This window comes from Megalobrama amblycephala, linkage group LG1 (assembly GCF_018812025.1).
Source record: "Megalobrama amblycephala isolate DHTTF-2021 linkage group LG1, ASM1881202v1, whole genome shotgun sequence".
NCBI lineage: Eukaryota > Metazoa > Chordata > Actinopteri > Cypriniformes > Xenocyprididae > Megalobrama > Megalobrama amblycephala.
This window is the reverse complement of record NC_063044.1, coordinates 15,625,802-15,641,440: the sequence shown is the minus strand read 5'-3', so window position 1 is coordinate 15,641,440 and position 15,639 is coordinate 15,625,802. Positions and strand designations below refer to the sequence as shown.

Sequence of the window (15,639 nt, the reverse complement as noted above, 5' to 3'; positions counted from 1 at the left end):
GTAAGACTGCTGCGTGTATGATTTTCGATTACCGATCCATTCTCACGGCTGTCATTATTGGAAGTAGTTTAGTTAGCGTCCCATATGGGTACGGCAGTGCAGATTTGTCTATTACAGCAGATATAACGGACCTCAGCGCGACTTCCGTCCGAAATCAGCCCTCATTTGCGATATGTGATCCGTCAGAGTGGGACGAAAGGGTTTGTCCTTTAAAATACAATACTGATACAGGTCAATCACCCTGATCAAGAGCATAAAAGAGCTGATACAGGCCTGGACATGATCAATGTGAACACATTAATTGCTGAAGACCTTGTAACTTTGTACTTTGCCTTTGGGATTAATATGCCTTTGCCCCAATTTATGATTTTATGACATTTAAAAGCACTTCTTAGGGAAATTAAATTCTGTCATTCATGCACCTGCATGTTATTCCAAACCCATATAGTTTTTGTTTTTAGTTTTTTTTTTTACTCTGTGGAACACGAAAAGAGGTCCCACTTTATTATTTGTTGACTTTAACAATTATGTCTTGCATAAAATAAAATAAAAATGTTAGGTACTAGTTATGTTGTATTGCAAAACACTTGTGCTGCTAGTGAGGTGGGATACGGGTAAGGTTAGGGACAGGTTTGGTGGTCTGGTCAGGTTTAAGGGGTAAGGAAAGGGTCAACATTGTACAGAAAATAATTACAGCTGGAATTACATGTAGGTGTTTTACATAAGTACAGTGTATCTGCACAATTAGTACATTGTATCAAATGATTCATTTAAATTTTACATAGTAACAAAGATGCTTGATATAAAGTGGGTCCCAAAAGTAAGTGTTTTTAGGAATGTTCACACTGCTCAAAAAACATATAGGATGAGGGGCTGTCAAGCTCCAAAAAAGCACCATAAAAATAGCCTTGTGAACAGGAACAGACAAAAATTTAAGTTGTTATTCACTAAAATAAAAATAAATCTCATTGAACTTGTGCATGACAGTCAAAACTGTTGCATATAGTGATCAAATACATAATTGGACTGGAATGATCAGCTTTCTGGGACCTTCAATTCAAGAAAGAAAATTTAGTTTGTCTTTAAGTTTTTGTATTTTTGTTTCTATTTAGTAACAAACATTATGCTGCTTAGTCAGTGACAGGCCCGATAAAGGTAACAACTATCTGACCTCATCATTTTGTGAAATTATGAAATAAAATGCAACTAAAATGTGCTGCCATTTCTGTGGAAGCTTGTTTCCACCACAGAATAAAGAAGGTTATTATTCTACTTCTTATCTCACAATTCTGTCAAACAAGTCGCAATTACTTTTTAATTTTTTTTTAATCTGTGGCAGAAACAAAAAACAGAATTGTGAAATGTAAACCTGCTATTACAAGAAAAAGTCAAAATTGCAAGATGTAATCTGTCAATTACAATTTAATAACTTAGAGTTGCGAAATGTAAACTCACAATTGTGAGATAAAAAATCTCAATTACCTTTTTTTATTGTTTTATTCTGTGGCAGGAAAAAAAAAAAACAGAACTGTAAATTTGTATACACAATTCCAAGAAAAAAGTCAGAATTGCAAGATAATCTGGCATTTACGAGTTTATAACTTGCTGTTGCACTATATAAACTCATTTGTGAGGAAAGTGAGATAAAAAGTCTCAATTACCTTTTTTTATTTGTCGGAAACAAAAAACAGAATTGAGAAACGTAAACTCACAATTCAAGAATAAAGTCAGAATTGCGGGATATAATCTGGCAATTACGAGTTTATAATTTGCAGTTGCGATTATATAAACTTACAATTGTGAGAAAACAAGTCCGTATTGTGAGATAAAAAGTCGCAATTACTTTTTAAATTTTTTTAATTCCATGGCAGAAACAAAAAACAGAATTGCGAAATGTAAACTTGCAATTATAAGAAAAAAATCAGGATTGCAAGATGTAATCTGTCAATTACAAATTTATAACTTGCAGTTGCAAAAAATAAACTCACAGTTGTGAGATTAAAAGTCAGAATTGTGAGAAAAAGTCGCAATTTCCATTTTTTTTTTTTACCATGGCAGAAACAAAATAACAGAATTGCGAAATGTAAACTCGCAATTCCGAGAAAAAAGTCAGAATTGCGAGAAATAATCTGGCAATTGCAAGTTTATAAAGTGCAGTTGTGATATATAAACTAGTCTGTGACGGAAAAAAGTCAGAATTGTGAGATAAAAGGTCTCAATTACCTTTTTTTTATTTTTCTGATTTGCAAAATGTAAACTCACAATTCCAAGAAAAAAGTCAGAATTGCGCGATGTAAACTGGAAAAACGAGTTTATAACTTACAATTGCGAGATACAAATTCACAATTGTGTGAAAAAAATTGTAAGTGCAAAAAGCTTCATAATTTCTGATATGCATTGTCTGATTTATTCAAAATTGTATGTGCAAGCAAGTTTTATTCATATCTTGCCTAGTGCAATCATTGAATCATTACAATGGTCATTCGTCAGACTTCAATTTTTGAAATAACATGAGGGATTTTTCCTTTTTGGGTGACCTATGATTTGATCTGATTTGAAAGTAAGACACCAAACGAACTTCTCTGTAGATTTTGAAGTGCATTCCTGGGAAAGCTGTTGCTCTGTTGTATGGAGCTTGATGTCTGCCAGAGCGAGAGATTGCAGCAGCGCTGACAGCTCCGAGGAGAAACAACACATGCTTCTACTAGCGGCACTCTCTTCTTAGCATACTCCTGATAGTACACAATCACTTTCTCCTGATGTTGCCTGCGTGTCTGGTAGTCCAGTTCCATGATGTGGCATGTTTATTCGCTGGAGTCCTGTTTGGCCTGTAATTATAGCCATTTGATACATGCGACCATTCATCCACCTGAATAGTCCCTCTAAAATTCAAGGAAAATTGAACTCTCAAGTCTTAGTGTAACCTTTCTCGACAAACTTGTTCTTTTCTTAAATTTCCTGGAAATTTCCTAATGGTGTGTTCACACTTGTAGTTCTGTTCTCTTGGTTCGCTTATGTATAAAATGATAGATTTAGTCCTGGTTCGCTTAGCATTCACACTGTCATTTTTAACACTGAGATACGAAACAAAAGAAATAAGGATAAGTCACAACCAAATTGGACTGATTTTATGACGTATATTTGAGATGGAACTTACCAAACATCTAAAACAATGCTGTGCACTGGGCTGAATGTGCTTCTTGTACAGTTTGTGTGTACATATGGTGGTATTTTTACCAGCTGAGAACTCACAAAGAGCTTATGAAATGTGTAAAGGAGTCAAAACAGCAGCAGGAATTTCTCTTTTGCACACAAACAAAGATCTGCTGCAAATAAATGGCGGTTCTGTTGCCTGAACTGAACTGAAATGGGTACCATAGCTCCCATGATGACCAGGTATGCTTGAGCATTCTGTCCTTTTTAGGGTTGCATCTTGTGACATCATGTCCTGTTTTTGTTCGTTTAGATGCCTATGGGTCTGTACAAATACCCACACTTGTGATCTTTGCACTTGATCTACTTACATGATATATTTCCTGTATTTGGCCCAAGTGTTTAAGTGGGCGTGAGACCGCAAGTGTGTGTAGATCTTTTGATTACTCAAAGGGACACACTTATAATGCAAGTGTTTAGAGCTTTATTTTGATTTTCAATGCTTTGCATTTTCAAATAAACTTCTAAATGTCTGTTCAGTAGTCCCTATGTAAAAAAAACGACACAATTTAGTAATTATGGTGCATGTAATTAAGTGATAAAAAGCAGTTGCAAAAGTTGTAGAAATGCTATGAAATACAAAAATCATTGCACCAAAAAAATGTGCAATGCTTTATGTTTTACTACCAAATTATATGTAATATCTAATTAATTTAACTTTCTGTGGAATGTTTTCCTTGACATTTCGGGACACGCGAGTTCCTGAACATGATGCGTGGTGGGATATGCTTCGCCTCAAACCACTTGGTATTCGAGATAGTGTGGGTTTAGCATGCATTAAGGGCACTGCGCTTTGGCATTTTTAAGACATGGGATAGTCTTGCTCACTTACTTCCTTTCGTGTGCACGTGCTCTCACATGGCTAAGATCACAAGTGTGAGTATTTGGACAGGCCCTTTAGTTGCATTCATATTTCAGTTGACCCACACCAGAGTTCAGTTGAAATATGAAAATGTGGTCTCAATCTGCTTCCAAACAAACTCTAGTAGTGCGATTCGGCTGAAAAATGAACGCAACAACACTGACTAAAGAGACTCGACAAAAGGCGCACTTGTTTGGTGCGTACCAAGGTGCGGATGGCATTCACACCAATTTATCAAACTTTTCACTGGTTGTTTAATGAGTCTCTTCCAGTGTTGGGGGTAACGCGAGTTACGTAATCAGATTACTGACTAGTAAAGTAATACATTGCTTTTAAATTTACAACAAAATATCTAAGTTACTTTTTCAAATAAGTAACGCAAGTTACTTTGTTTTCCCATTTATTGACTGACAGCTCTCATGTCTCCATGCTGAGAGAAATCAAGAGTAAGTGCAGTGATGTTGTGAGCGCTGTGTGAACATGATGGTTATTCTAGACTAGCTCTAGACTAAATGTGAGCATACATTTACTTCTCCTGTGTCCAATTCTTCTGCGATCCAGAATAGCAGCACAGCTGAAAGGTTTGTTTGAGCTGCGCCCTCTACTGTACAGGCATGAATTTGCGTTTCCTTCAGCCTGAGGCTTATTTATTTCACTTTTGGTGTGAAAGAGCCTTTACATTTGCCAAAAGTAAAACTATTTTGTTATCAAAACAGCCTAGACCAGGGGCATATTCTCCGTACCTCGCTTAATACATCTGAGATGATTTGACAGATGCCAGATCTTCTAATCGTGATAACTGAACTCTGGCTAATTTGGTTCTTCAAACGAATTTGCAGATTGGATTAAAATATCTGGATTAAGTTGTCTAAGATTACTGCGTGTTCTCGTGTTCCATGAAAAGGGCAGATGTATCGATACACGAAACCACGATCAGCAATGCAGCGATTGGCTGGAGTCAAGATGGCAACGTAATGACATCATAGAATGAGAAAAGACACCTGACTAAAAACTTGACGAATTTCTAGACATTTATAAGGAAGAACGACATAAATGTTATAATAGATAAATGAAATGTGCACTATTTTTTTTTTTTACATGATTACCCAATTATTTAGGCTATATTCACAATTTCTAGTATTTGTACAGGCAATTTTTTATTTCAATGCTGGAATTAGCAACTAATTTACCTTTTGAAGCATATTTGACAGCATTAATTAAAGTTTCTTAAGGGTCAAGATCAAGTTATCTGCATCTCCTGCGCTTCATCAAGCCACTCCCATAATATCTGTCGCAGTTCAAATTCACAAATGCAAGTACAGCATAGACATCTGTACATCATGTGTGTAAGACTCCAATAAAAAATATTATGTAATTATTCCCTCACGAATGAATCTCTCACAGAGTAAAACTGACGGTGTCTATATTATGACACTACACAGCATTATAGTATTATTTGCAAATTTATATTTAAATCATATTATCCCTGGTTTACATTAGGGTACTCTTGTGGGAAAGTAGCAGTGGCTGGGACAGACTTTAAGCATCACCTCCGCTTAAAAAGATGCAATCTAATCCTGTTTACATGAAATAAGCCTGCTCCCGAGCAGGTTTGAGCTTACGGACCTGTTGCTATGACAGCAAGTCCAGGATGAGCTTCGAAGAACCGAACAATCCAAGATCTTGCCAAATCGCCATCAGTCAAATCCAGCTAAGTGAGTTAGCGACGTACGAAGAATATGCCCCAGGTGAGAAAAAGTAACGCAAAAGTAACGTAACACATTACTTTCCATAAAAAGTAACCCAAGTAACACAATGAGTTACTTTTTTAGGGAGTAACGCAATAGAGTACCTTAGAGATGACGTGTTTTTGTATGCAAAACCGGGAAGCAAGTAAGCATTTTAGGACTTCCGGTTCCATCGCCCTAAAGTCTATGCTAAATCGCCTGAAATAAGGTCTGTGGTTAACAAAGCCTCTAAATATTTTCACGTTTTGATCTATGACATAAAACACACCAGTTATAACCCACTTGTGATTTTTTAAAAACTTTTACTGTGTCTTAAAAACGGCGGTTGCTAACAAGTTGCTAAAAGGGACTACTTCTTTTGGCGGGGACTTTAGACGTCATCATCTTTAGACGTAGTCCTTTTATAGCCTACTGTTAGCTTTTTATATCTGACGACTTTATTTAGGTTTCAAAATGTATAAATGTTGTGTTAACTTGTGAAGATTATCTTGATAGACAAAACGTGTAAGTTTCATAACCCTTTATTAAACACAGAGCTTATTTTTTGCGATTTTTCCAAAAGTCAATGGGAAAAATGCATAGGCTTTCGATCGAGGGAACCCGTGCGCCGCTAACTTCCGGGTTGGCCTACAAAAACACGTCATCCCTGAGGTACTCTATAGACCTAATGTAGCTCCGCCCCTTTTCAGCGCTGCGCTCGTTGTCTTTTGACTTCCGGCTTGTATTTCCACAGCTATCTTATGTATTTATGAATGAACTGCTCATTTTAAAATCTTCCCGGTCAACTGACATTTGTTAAGACATCTGCTTTAAACATAACAATGCTCATGATAACTTTCATTAACTCTACAACACATAAATCCACTTCACCAGCTAATTATTCTTCAACAGCGATGCCATAGAAATATACAGGGCTACCGCAAAAACGGAAGTTCAAAGACAATATTCTAAAGATGGCGGCGCGCTTGTTTCTCTGGAAAATCAGGTCTATATTGGAATGCATTACTTTTAAAAGTAACTTTCCCCAACACTGGTCTCTTCAGCCTATTCTGTTGTTCATAGTAATTTGCAAAGTTTCTCACCATTAGAAACTATTGTATCTAGATGAGATTTTAGCTTTTCGTGTGCTTTGGTTTTGTGGCAGGAAGTTGACCTCTAATCAGCACAAATGTGCAATGACATTCCAGTAGAGGAAGAGTAATTAAGACAGGAAAAAATGAAATCACAAGACAGAAGAGGAAGAATGAGAAAGTCACGAGTGATGGATGACTCCTAGTGTTGCATCATTTGTTTTTGAGTAGTTGACAAATAACTATTTTTTGCAATGTTTTTTTCTTTTAGGTAAAATGTTTGGTAACACTTTATTTAAAGGTGACTTAGTTGCACATTACTACTTGTACTTACTAGTAGTAAAAGTAAAGCGTATCATTACAAGTAACTAACCCTGAACCAAACACTAACCTTAACCATAACTATATAGTAAGTACATGTAGTTAATTAATATTAATCAGTACTTATTTGAGTAAGTACAATGTGACTTCATCATCTTAAAATAAAGTGTAACCAAATGTTTTAGTGAAAATGTATGTTTTAGATGCTTTGAAAGTTTGAAACATTTTCAATCAACTTTTGGTGTTTTTGCAGTGCACTTAGACAGACCTGCGGCATAACAAATAACATATTTATAGTGTTTTTACATTTGTGAATAGTGGGTGCTAAGATGTTCTAGTTTTTTGTGCATTGGCGTGTGGTTGCTAGATTGTTACAGGTTGTTGCTAGGTAGTAGTTTACTGACCAAAGTAGTTCTGACCGCTTAGAAAAGTGTTTGAGGAACCATGCATGTCTGTAGCACAAACAGAGCAGGACATTGAGTTACACGCTAAAGTTGAAAATATGGTCATAAAATATATAGTAATGTTTAGTTATGCAAGAATTGACAGTAGTGTCTAAAGCTTACATGAGGTATAGCATGTCACACTGCATTCACTGCTTGAAATTTCATGTGAAGTTGCCCTTTTCTTAAATGGCTTGTTGGCTTTTGAACATTATTAAGACTCTGGCAGTATCTGGTAACAAAGGACTGTAAAGTGTTTTATAAACGTTGTTTTTTTCTTATAACGTTTGGTAACTTAAGCTTCCGTCTGTTGAGCGGATAACATCCACGGCTGTAGCTTTGGGTTCCTCCAGTGAGTTGGCACATTTGTGTGTCTGTTTGTTTTAAGGTGTGTCTGTGTGTGACTTAGTCACAAATAACCAGGCAGTTTCAAGAAGGTGACTTTATTCATATATACTGTTATGATAAGATCATCATTGCATCTGTTTGATTATCAGTATCTTAGCATCTCAACTATTCAATACCTAGATTATTCAAAAATTGCTCCTGTCGACTCTGCAGTGCTTCTGGGTGGTTGCCAGGGTGTTGCTTAGGTTTTCAGAGTGTTTTGCACATAGCTATCACTGCGTCCAAAATCAAATGCTTCTATATAGTATGTGAACAACTGTATGCCAAATGAGTAGTATGTCCGAATACATAGCATTCAACAGAACTGTAAAAAGTTACCGGATAACCTACTACCGTTGAGATTCTGAAGTGTGCATACGATGATCGCTTCACTATCCAATGAGATACAGGAGCGGATTTATGAATGGCAGTGAAGCGACACAACTGAGGCTGGTAGGTCACATGACAGTGACAACATGGTGGATGTTGTACGTCCGGATTACATTCATACTACCCATATTCATACTGTATACACAGCAAAATCCCCAGAGTTAAATCAACTCTGCTTAGAGTACATATGGTCCCTCTCTAAATAGTGTTAAATGAACAGTTGTATTTTTTTGTGTTTCTCTTTTCTTCAGTGATTCTGCTTGTTAACAGCAGGTGTTCATCACTAATGCTCAATCATCACTTAATTAATCGCTTAATTATCTCATTAACTTTAACTCTGCTTCATTGTTATTTTAGCATTATTTAGAGAGGGACCATATGTACTCTGAGCAGAGTTGATTTAACTCTGGTGATTTTGCTGTGTAGAACATACTTTTTTTAATGGTCGCAAAGTAAGTAATTCAAATGTAGTACCTGCTCAGATGGTTTGCGATTTTGGATGCACTGGATATATTTTATAAACTATTCTAAGGTGTTCAAAAGTTACCATCCTAAAGTCTCTATGATATTCTGCTTTCTAAACAGGTATTCTCACTTTCATTTTGTCATTTGTAGTGTTCAGCAAGTGAAAAGTCTGCTTAGAAAATGAAGAAGTCGCATGATTTGAGGTTCTGTTTTTGTTCCTCTCTCAGAGGATGGGAGCAGCGAGCGCTCACTGGAGGAGATGTCATTCGGTCGACTCCTGCGACGTGCATCCTCCAAAGCCTCGGACCTTTTGACGTTTAACGTGGGCACGGGGGGATCACGGACCGTGCTGGATGGAGAGATCATCTTCTCCAAGAACAATGTTTGTGTGCACCCGGCCGAGCCTCTGCCCGGACTGCCTGAACATCACCCAGGTACACACACGTGTTTATAAATTTATGGTCATATCAGTTTTGTCATCTTAATGTTCAGCAAAAGTGTCTTCATGAATTCATTTATAATGAGTTGCATTAAAACATCCAGCTATAATGTATTATTTCATGCTAGTGAAAATGTTGGCAGAAATTTTTGTAATTGTATTAATAGTGTGTGTATTTGAAAAACACATGAAATAAGAAGTAATAATGATGCGCTGTATATAAAAACCTTGTACTGTCTATAAGTAACCTTGCTACAATATGCCTCGAAAAAAACTCTTCCAAAGATTTGATGCTTCTAATCCCAGCACACCCTGACCCGGCAAGTTGCATTAAATCAGCAAAGCAGCTTAAAGCCTTCCAGATTGAGTTTTTTTTCTAACTGTGTCCTCTTTCAGGTTACCTGTGTGTGCACCTGGAGAAAGACGAGACTCTCGGCTCCACCCTCATTCTCACCTGGGTGCCCAACTCTCGCATCCAGCGCCAGGATGAGGAAGCTCTCCGTTACATCACACCCGAAAGCTCACCTGTCCGTCGCAACCCCCGACGCCGAGCCCACCGGAGCCACTCTCGTCCACCACCCGCCCCTGAGGAAGAGGACGATGAAGAGGGGGTGGAGCCGGCTTTGCAGAACCAGCAGCTTTTGGAAGAGGGCGATGAAGGCTCCTGCGAGCTGTCTGCGGACGAGGTGAGCCGTGACAGCACCCTCGGCTCGGATTCGGACACCTTTTCCTCGCCCTTTTGCCTGTCGCCGGTCAGCGAGGCTCTGGGCGAGAGCAGCAGCTCCGTCTTCCTGGATAATGAGAGCAGGTGAGGAAACCTATAAATGCAGAAATAGCCAGACCTGATAGTAAAGGGTTTTGTATAACATCGGGTCATTTCATTGCACCCCAAATTTTTGATATTGTTAAAGGGTTAGTTCACCAAAAAATGAAATTCCTGTCATTAATTACTCACCCTCATGACGTCCCAAACCCTTAAGACCTTCGTTCATGTTCTGAACATGTATCTGATCCACACATAGGCAGCAACGACATTGCATCTTATGAGGTTCAGAAAGGTACTAAAGACACGGTTAAAACCGTCGACGTGACTAGAGTGGTTCAACCTTAATGTTATGAAGCATATAACGACTTTAATGACTTTATTCAACAAATTCATCTGTCCTCTGTCATACTGCTATGCTGTTTTCGTTGCAGAGCTTCAGTGTTTATGTCTAAAGTATTGGCCGGCTCCTGCATCAGCATAACATGCATTCATAGTGCTGCTCACGTGACCAGAGCCGGCCAATACTGAGCCGCCATTCGGACGTAAACACTAAAGCTCTGCTTTTTGTTGTTAGGATGACAAAAAGTTTTAAAAGTTACATTTTTAGGCTGGTCTGCCTCAGCGGTCTAACAGCGCTCATCAATGACAAAATTATTGAGATGGCCAATCAAATCAAAGAAGGCGGGGCTTACTGTTTACAGATACTGAACATGAATTCCAGCACAGTGCTTAAGTTTTTTAATGGTGAAAGAGTGCGAGCCATCTGTTTTAGTATATACAGTGGGTACGGAAAGTATTCGGACCCCCTTAAATTTTTCACTCTTTGTTATATTGCAGCCATTTGCTAAAATCATTTAAGGTAATTTTTTTTTCCTCATTAATGTACACACAGCACCCCATATTGACAGAAAAAACACAGAATTGATGACATTTTGCAGATTTATTAAAAAAGAAGAACTGAAATATCACATGGTCCTAAGTATTCAGACCGGGTGTGCCTCATACGTCCTGAAAAGTGAAGCTGCGGGCTCTTTGATCGCCCCCTGGTGGCTGGATGCAGTACAGGTCATAAACCCCGCCCGCTCAATGCAGACGAATGAGACTTAAGTTAAAACATAAAAATAAATTATGCTTCAAATAAAATGTTCCGAAAGATGGTTATGGTCATTTAAGGTACTTGTTAACACGCTGATTTATATTAAATTGTTCGTTTTTGTGATAAGTTTGATTTTAGCTAGCAATTTGGTGCTATAGAAACGGGCCGTGTCATCGTGATTCACAGTTGATTGACAGCTTGTCTGAGGACTGTCGGGGCTTCGAGGGGAGAGTGAAGATAAATAAATAACTATTAATTTTCAGTTTCTGTATTATTTAACACCGACAAAATGAGCTGTTCAGCAGTAAACTGTACTAACTGACCTACAGGATCTGACGGATATCTGAGCTTTTCTCGGTAACGTTAAATGTGGGGCTTCATAAGCTAATTAATAAACTTTATTAGTTAAGATAACACGCCTAACGTTAGCCATGACGGAAAAAAGCAGGTGATCGTTATCTGGCAGTTACTAATTATTTTTATGGGTATAAAATGATAATTAGCAGGATAAAACTAATGATAGCCTGCTCTAATTAATTATAGAGCACTGTCTACAGCAATCGATCTCCTGTAACGTTAGTTTAAACCTTTTATTTAAAATGGCAGGACCGTTTCTGACATTTTAGAGTTGTTTCTAGTAGCATATTATATTGAGTTTATCTACTGAATTTGCTGTTTCAAAAATATTATTGCTCTAGAAACAGAATAGCCTATTATTTTATAGGTAGAATTTTAAATTACGTATAATTTATATAGCCTATTTAAAATACATCAATGATGACGCAGTTGACGAAGTTTGATACCGCGACTCCGCCTCCGGGCTCCACTGACGATTCCTTCTGTGCATGCTCAGGTTCCAAACTGACGTTTTTGCGTAACGTGTCAGCGCCCATCGGCGTCCGTTTTGGCTTCAGTTCAATACAATGGAAGGAAGCGGCGTCGCGGCGTCCATCTTTTTTTACAGTCTATGATTCAGACCCTTTGCTCAGTATTTAGTAGAAGCACCCTTTTGATCTAATACAGCCATGAGTCTTTTTGGGAAAGATGCAACAAGTTTTTCACACCTGGATTTGGGGATCCTCTGCCATTCCTCCTTGCAGATCCTCTCCAGTTCGGTCAGGTTGGATGGTAAACGTTGGTGGACAGCCATTTTTAGGTCTCTCCAGAGATGCTCAATTGGGTTTAAGTCAGAGCTCTGGCTGGGCCATTCAAGAACAGTCACGGAGTTGTTGTGAAGCCACTCCTTCGTTATTTTAGCTGTGTGCTTAGGGTCATTGTCTTGTTGGAAGGTAAACCTTCGGCCCAGTCTGAGGTCCTGAGCACTCTGGAGAAGGTTTTCATCCAGGATATCCCTGTACTTGGCCGCATTCATCTTCCCCTCGATTGCAACCAGTCAATATGGGGTGCTGTGTGTACATTGAGGGAAAAAAAATGAACTTAAACGATTTTAGCAAATGGCTGCAATATAACAAAGAGTGAAAAATTTAAGGGGGTCTGAATACTTTCCGTACCCACTGTACATGTTAAACAGCCAACCGTAATATTTAGTGATGCAAACCTGATTTTGTTCAAATTTCAAATTTGGCCATACTGAATTAAAAGTATAGGATGAATAATTTTGGTGATTATTGTAATTCATAACTGAATGTGATGAGAGAGGAAACGTGTGAGGGTAGAGGGTAGAATGTGTCCATGGACTTAAGTGACTATAATGTATATTTTAGCTTACCATTATTTTCATTACTGCAGTCTTCAGTGTCACATGATCCTTCAGAAATCATTCTAATATGCTGATTTGATGCTCAAGAAACATTTATTATTATCAATATTGAAAACAGCTGTGCTGATTCATTTTTGTGTGGAAACTGTGATATTTCAGGATTCTTTAGTGTTTAGACAGTTCCAAATAACAGCATTTCTTTGAAATATAAACCTTTTGTAACATAATAAATCTATTTACTGCCACAACTGATTCATTTTAAGCATCATCATTAAGCAGAATAAAAATATTTATTAAAATAAAAATCTTACTAACCCCAAACCTTTGAACACTAGTGTATATTATGATTTTACTGTAGTAAAATAGTAATATATAACCAATGGTATTTTGGCAGAAACTGCAGTGTGAATTTATGTCCTGGTACCTGATAACTTGTTATAAATTATTTATTTGTGATCTTAAATAATATCATTTATCATCTTACTAGACCATATAACATTTTGAATTGAAGTTACATGTGCTGAATTGCAGCAGGTGTGTTCAGTGGATGTTAGCATGCGTCTGTCATGTACATGCTGTGCTGCGGCAGGTCTGTGTGTAGTAAGAGGAGCTGCTCAGAGCTTATTCATAATTCATAGACCAGCTCAGCATGACTTATTACTTTTTTCAGCACAGCATCATGTGTTTCTGTTCTGAATCTCTACCGCATCCTGTGATCACAGTCCGTCTCCCATAAGTGTTACCGCAGATTTAGTGATATAACGGTTTTGTCGACAACAGTTTTTCACACCCAGTGTTTGTAATGGAATACCAGCATAATTATTGCAAACTGTATACGACATGCGGTTTTTAAAAAATAGCATGTAAAACTACGCACATTAGGCAACAATGAATGTTGCAAATATGTTTCAGACATACAATATTTATATTTGTTAACTCAGAAGTAAATCATATTTCGAATAAAATGTATGTGTGTGTGTGTGTGTGTGTGTGTGTGTGTGTGTATGTGTATATATATATATATATATATATATATATATATATATATATATATATATATATATATATATATATATATATATATATATATATATATATTGCCCATTATATTTAAATATATAAAATATAATCAAATTATAGTTGATGCAGGATATCTAGAAACATCCTGTTCACTATTTTCACCGTAAGTTATAAGATAATTCTTTCTTTGCACTTACATATTTTATATTTAAATGTTATTTTTGCTGTATATTATATTTAAATATTATATATTAGTGTAAATGTTTTTATATTAATCTGTTTAATATAATATATAAGTATATTCATGCAAATTAAAAGATACTTTTTACTTAATACTGAAAGCAATTTTTACAGTAAAATTACAATTTAATATACTTATAATCTGTATTTAACTGTAGCGTTTACTTTATTTTTCATTAAAATAACTTTCTTTTTTTTTTTTTTTTTTTTTTCAAATATTGTCATTCTGAATTTTATGCTTGTAATGCTCCACTGTTACCACATGGTGGAGACATTTCAGGGCGATATGCATGAGAGAGAGCATTTCAGAAGTGCAGGTTGGCAGGGAGAGATCTCAGTCTGTGATCTTCCACAGATTCCCTCCCCCAGCTGCTTCATCTAACATTCCCTCTTTCAGCATGATTTCCTCCCTTTGTTATTTGGCCTGCGGGGGTGAGGCCAGGACATGAGCTGCCCATTAGATCATAAATATCAGTGGTTTGTGTTTGACTGAGACTGTGATGGACTGCTTCATTCCTCTGTGTTCCTTTGGGTGGAGAACGTTCTCTTTGGCCTGTTTTATGCAATTCATTTTCTTGCTTCCACTTCCTCTTTGGATCCTTCATGCTTATGTTTGCCTCTTTCTGGTTTCTCTTTTAATCTGCCTGTATAGTTTTCTTCCTCTTACTTGTGTGTTTCACGCCGTACTAAATGTTTTGTTTCCCTCCTTTTCTGTTGTTTTTCTTTTTCTCCCTTGTCATGGTTTGGCTCAGTATAGGAATTAAGGATTAAAGAATCCATGAACGCCCCTGGCAGCTCGAATCTCTGGAATCTCTTCCATATTGTACACCTTTGTAGCTTTTTGGAGTTGGATTTTTTTTTCATGACCATTTTCCACCCTGTCTCAGATTTTTAGAATTACATTGGCCATTTTTCAATATGTAAATTACTGCTCTTATGATTAGCTAGCCTCTTAGTGTGTGAAACTAGAATCCCCACTAAGATGCTTAATGCTGAATAGATTTTCATTGTAAACGTGGGTGGTCATATGTAAATGTGCTCATGGGTCTGGCAGTACTATTCTGAGTGACCTGTTTTGTAGCTTTGCTTACAATATATCTGTGTCTACATCGTTAGACCAAGACAAACTCAGGTTTTAACACAGTAAAATATTAAGCTGGAAGTGCAATCAGTCCATGTTAATGGCAGAGGTAGAAAAACCCTAGATCCTATCCTCAAAACCAAGACTCAGTTGCAGACTTTCAGGTCACGTTTTGCTGAGGCTGATGTAACTGTAATGTGTTAACAGTGTTGGACAGCTCTGGCTCTGGGGGCATTTGTTTCAGTATGATGTAATAAACAACCCCTGAGGGGTAGTGCCTGTGGGAGTTCAGTCCCTGCAAAAACTTCCCTGAAGTCGCACTAGTACAAATTCACAGAGTTACCAGTTATTGGGTGGGTGGGTGGATGGATGGATGAA

At 37.3% G+C, this 15,639-nt stretch overlaps 1 protein-coding gene across 1 annotated transcript in view; it reads left to right on the top strand.

Moving 5' to 3' along the window:
• tbc1d16 (TBC1 domain family, member 16) overlaps nucleotides 1-15,639 on the top strand; it is a 37,565-nt gene that overhangs the window by 139 nt on the left and 21,787 nt on the right. Inside the window, exons 2-3 of the mRNA XM_048183436.1 lie at nucleotides 9,127-9,333; nucleotides 9,735-10,146. Of these exons, the coding sequence (XP_048039393.1) occupies nucleotides 9,159-9,333; nucleotides 9,735-10,146 (587 nt within the window). The 5' untranslated portion in view covers nucleotides 9,127-9,158. The remainder of the gene's footprint in view (nucleotides 1-9,126; nucleotides 9,334-9,734; nucleotides 10,147-15,639) is intronic.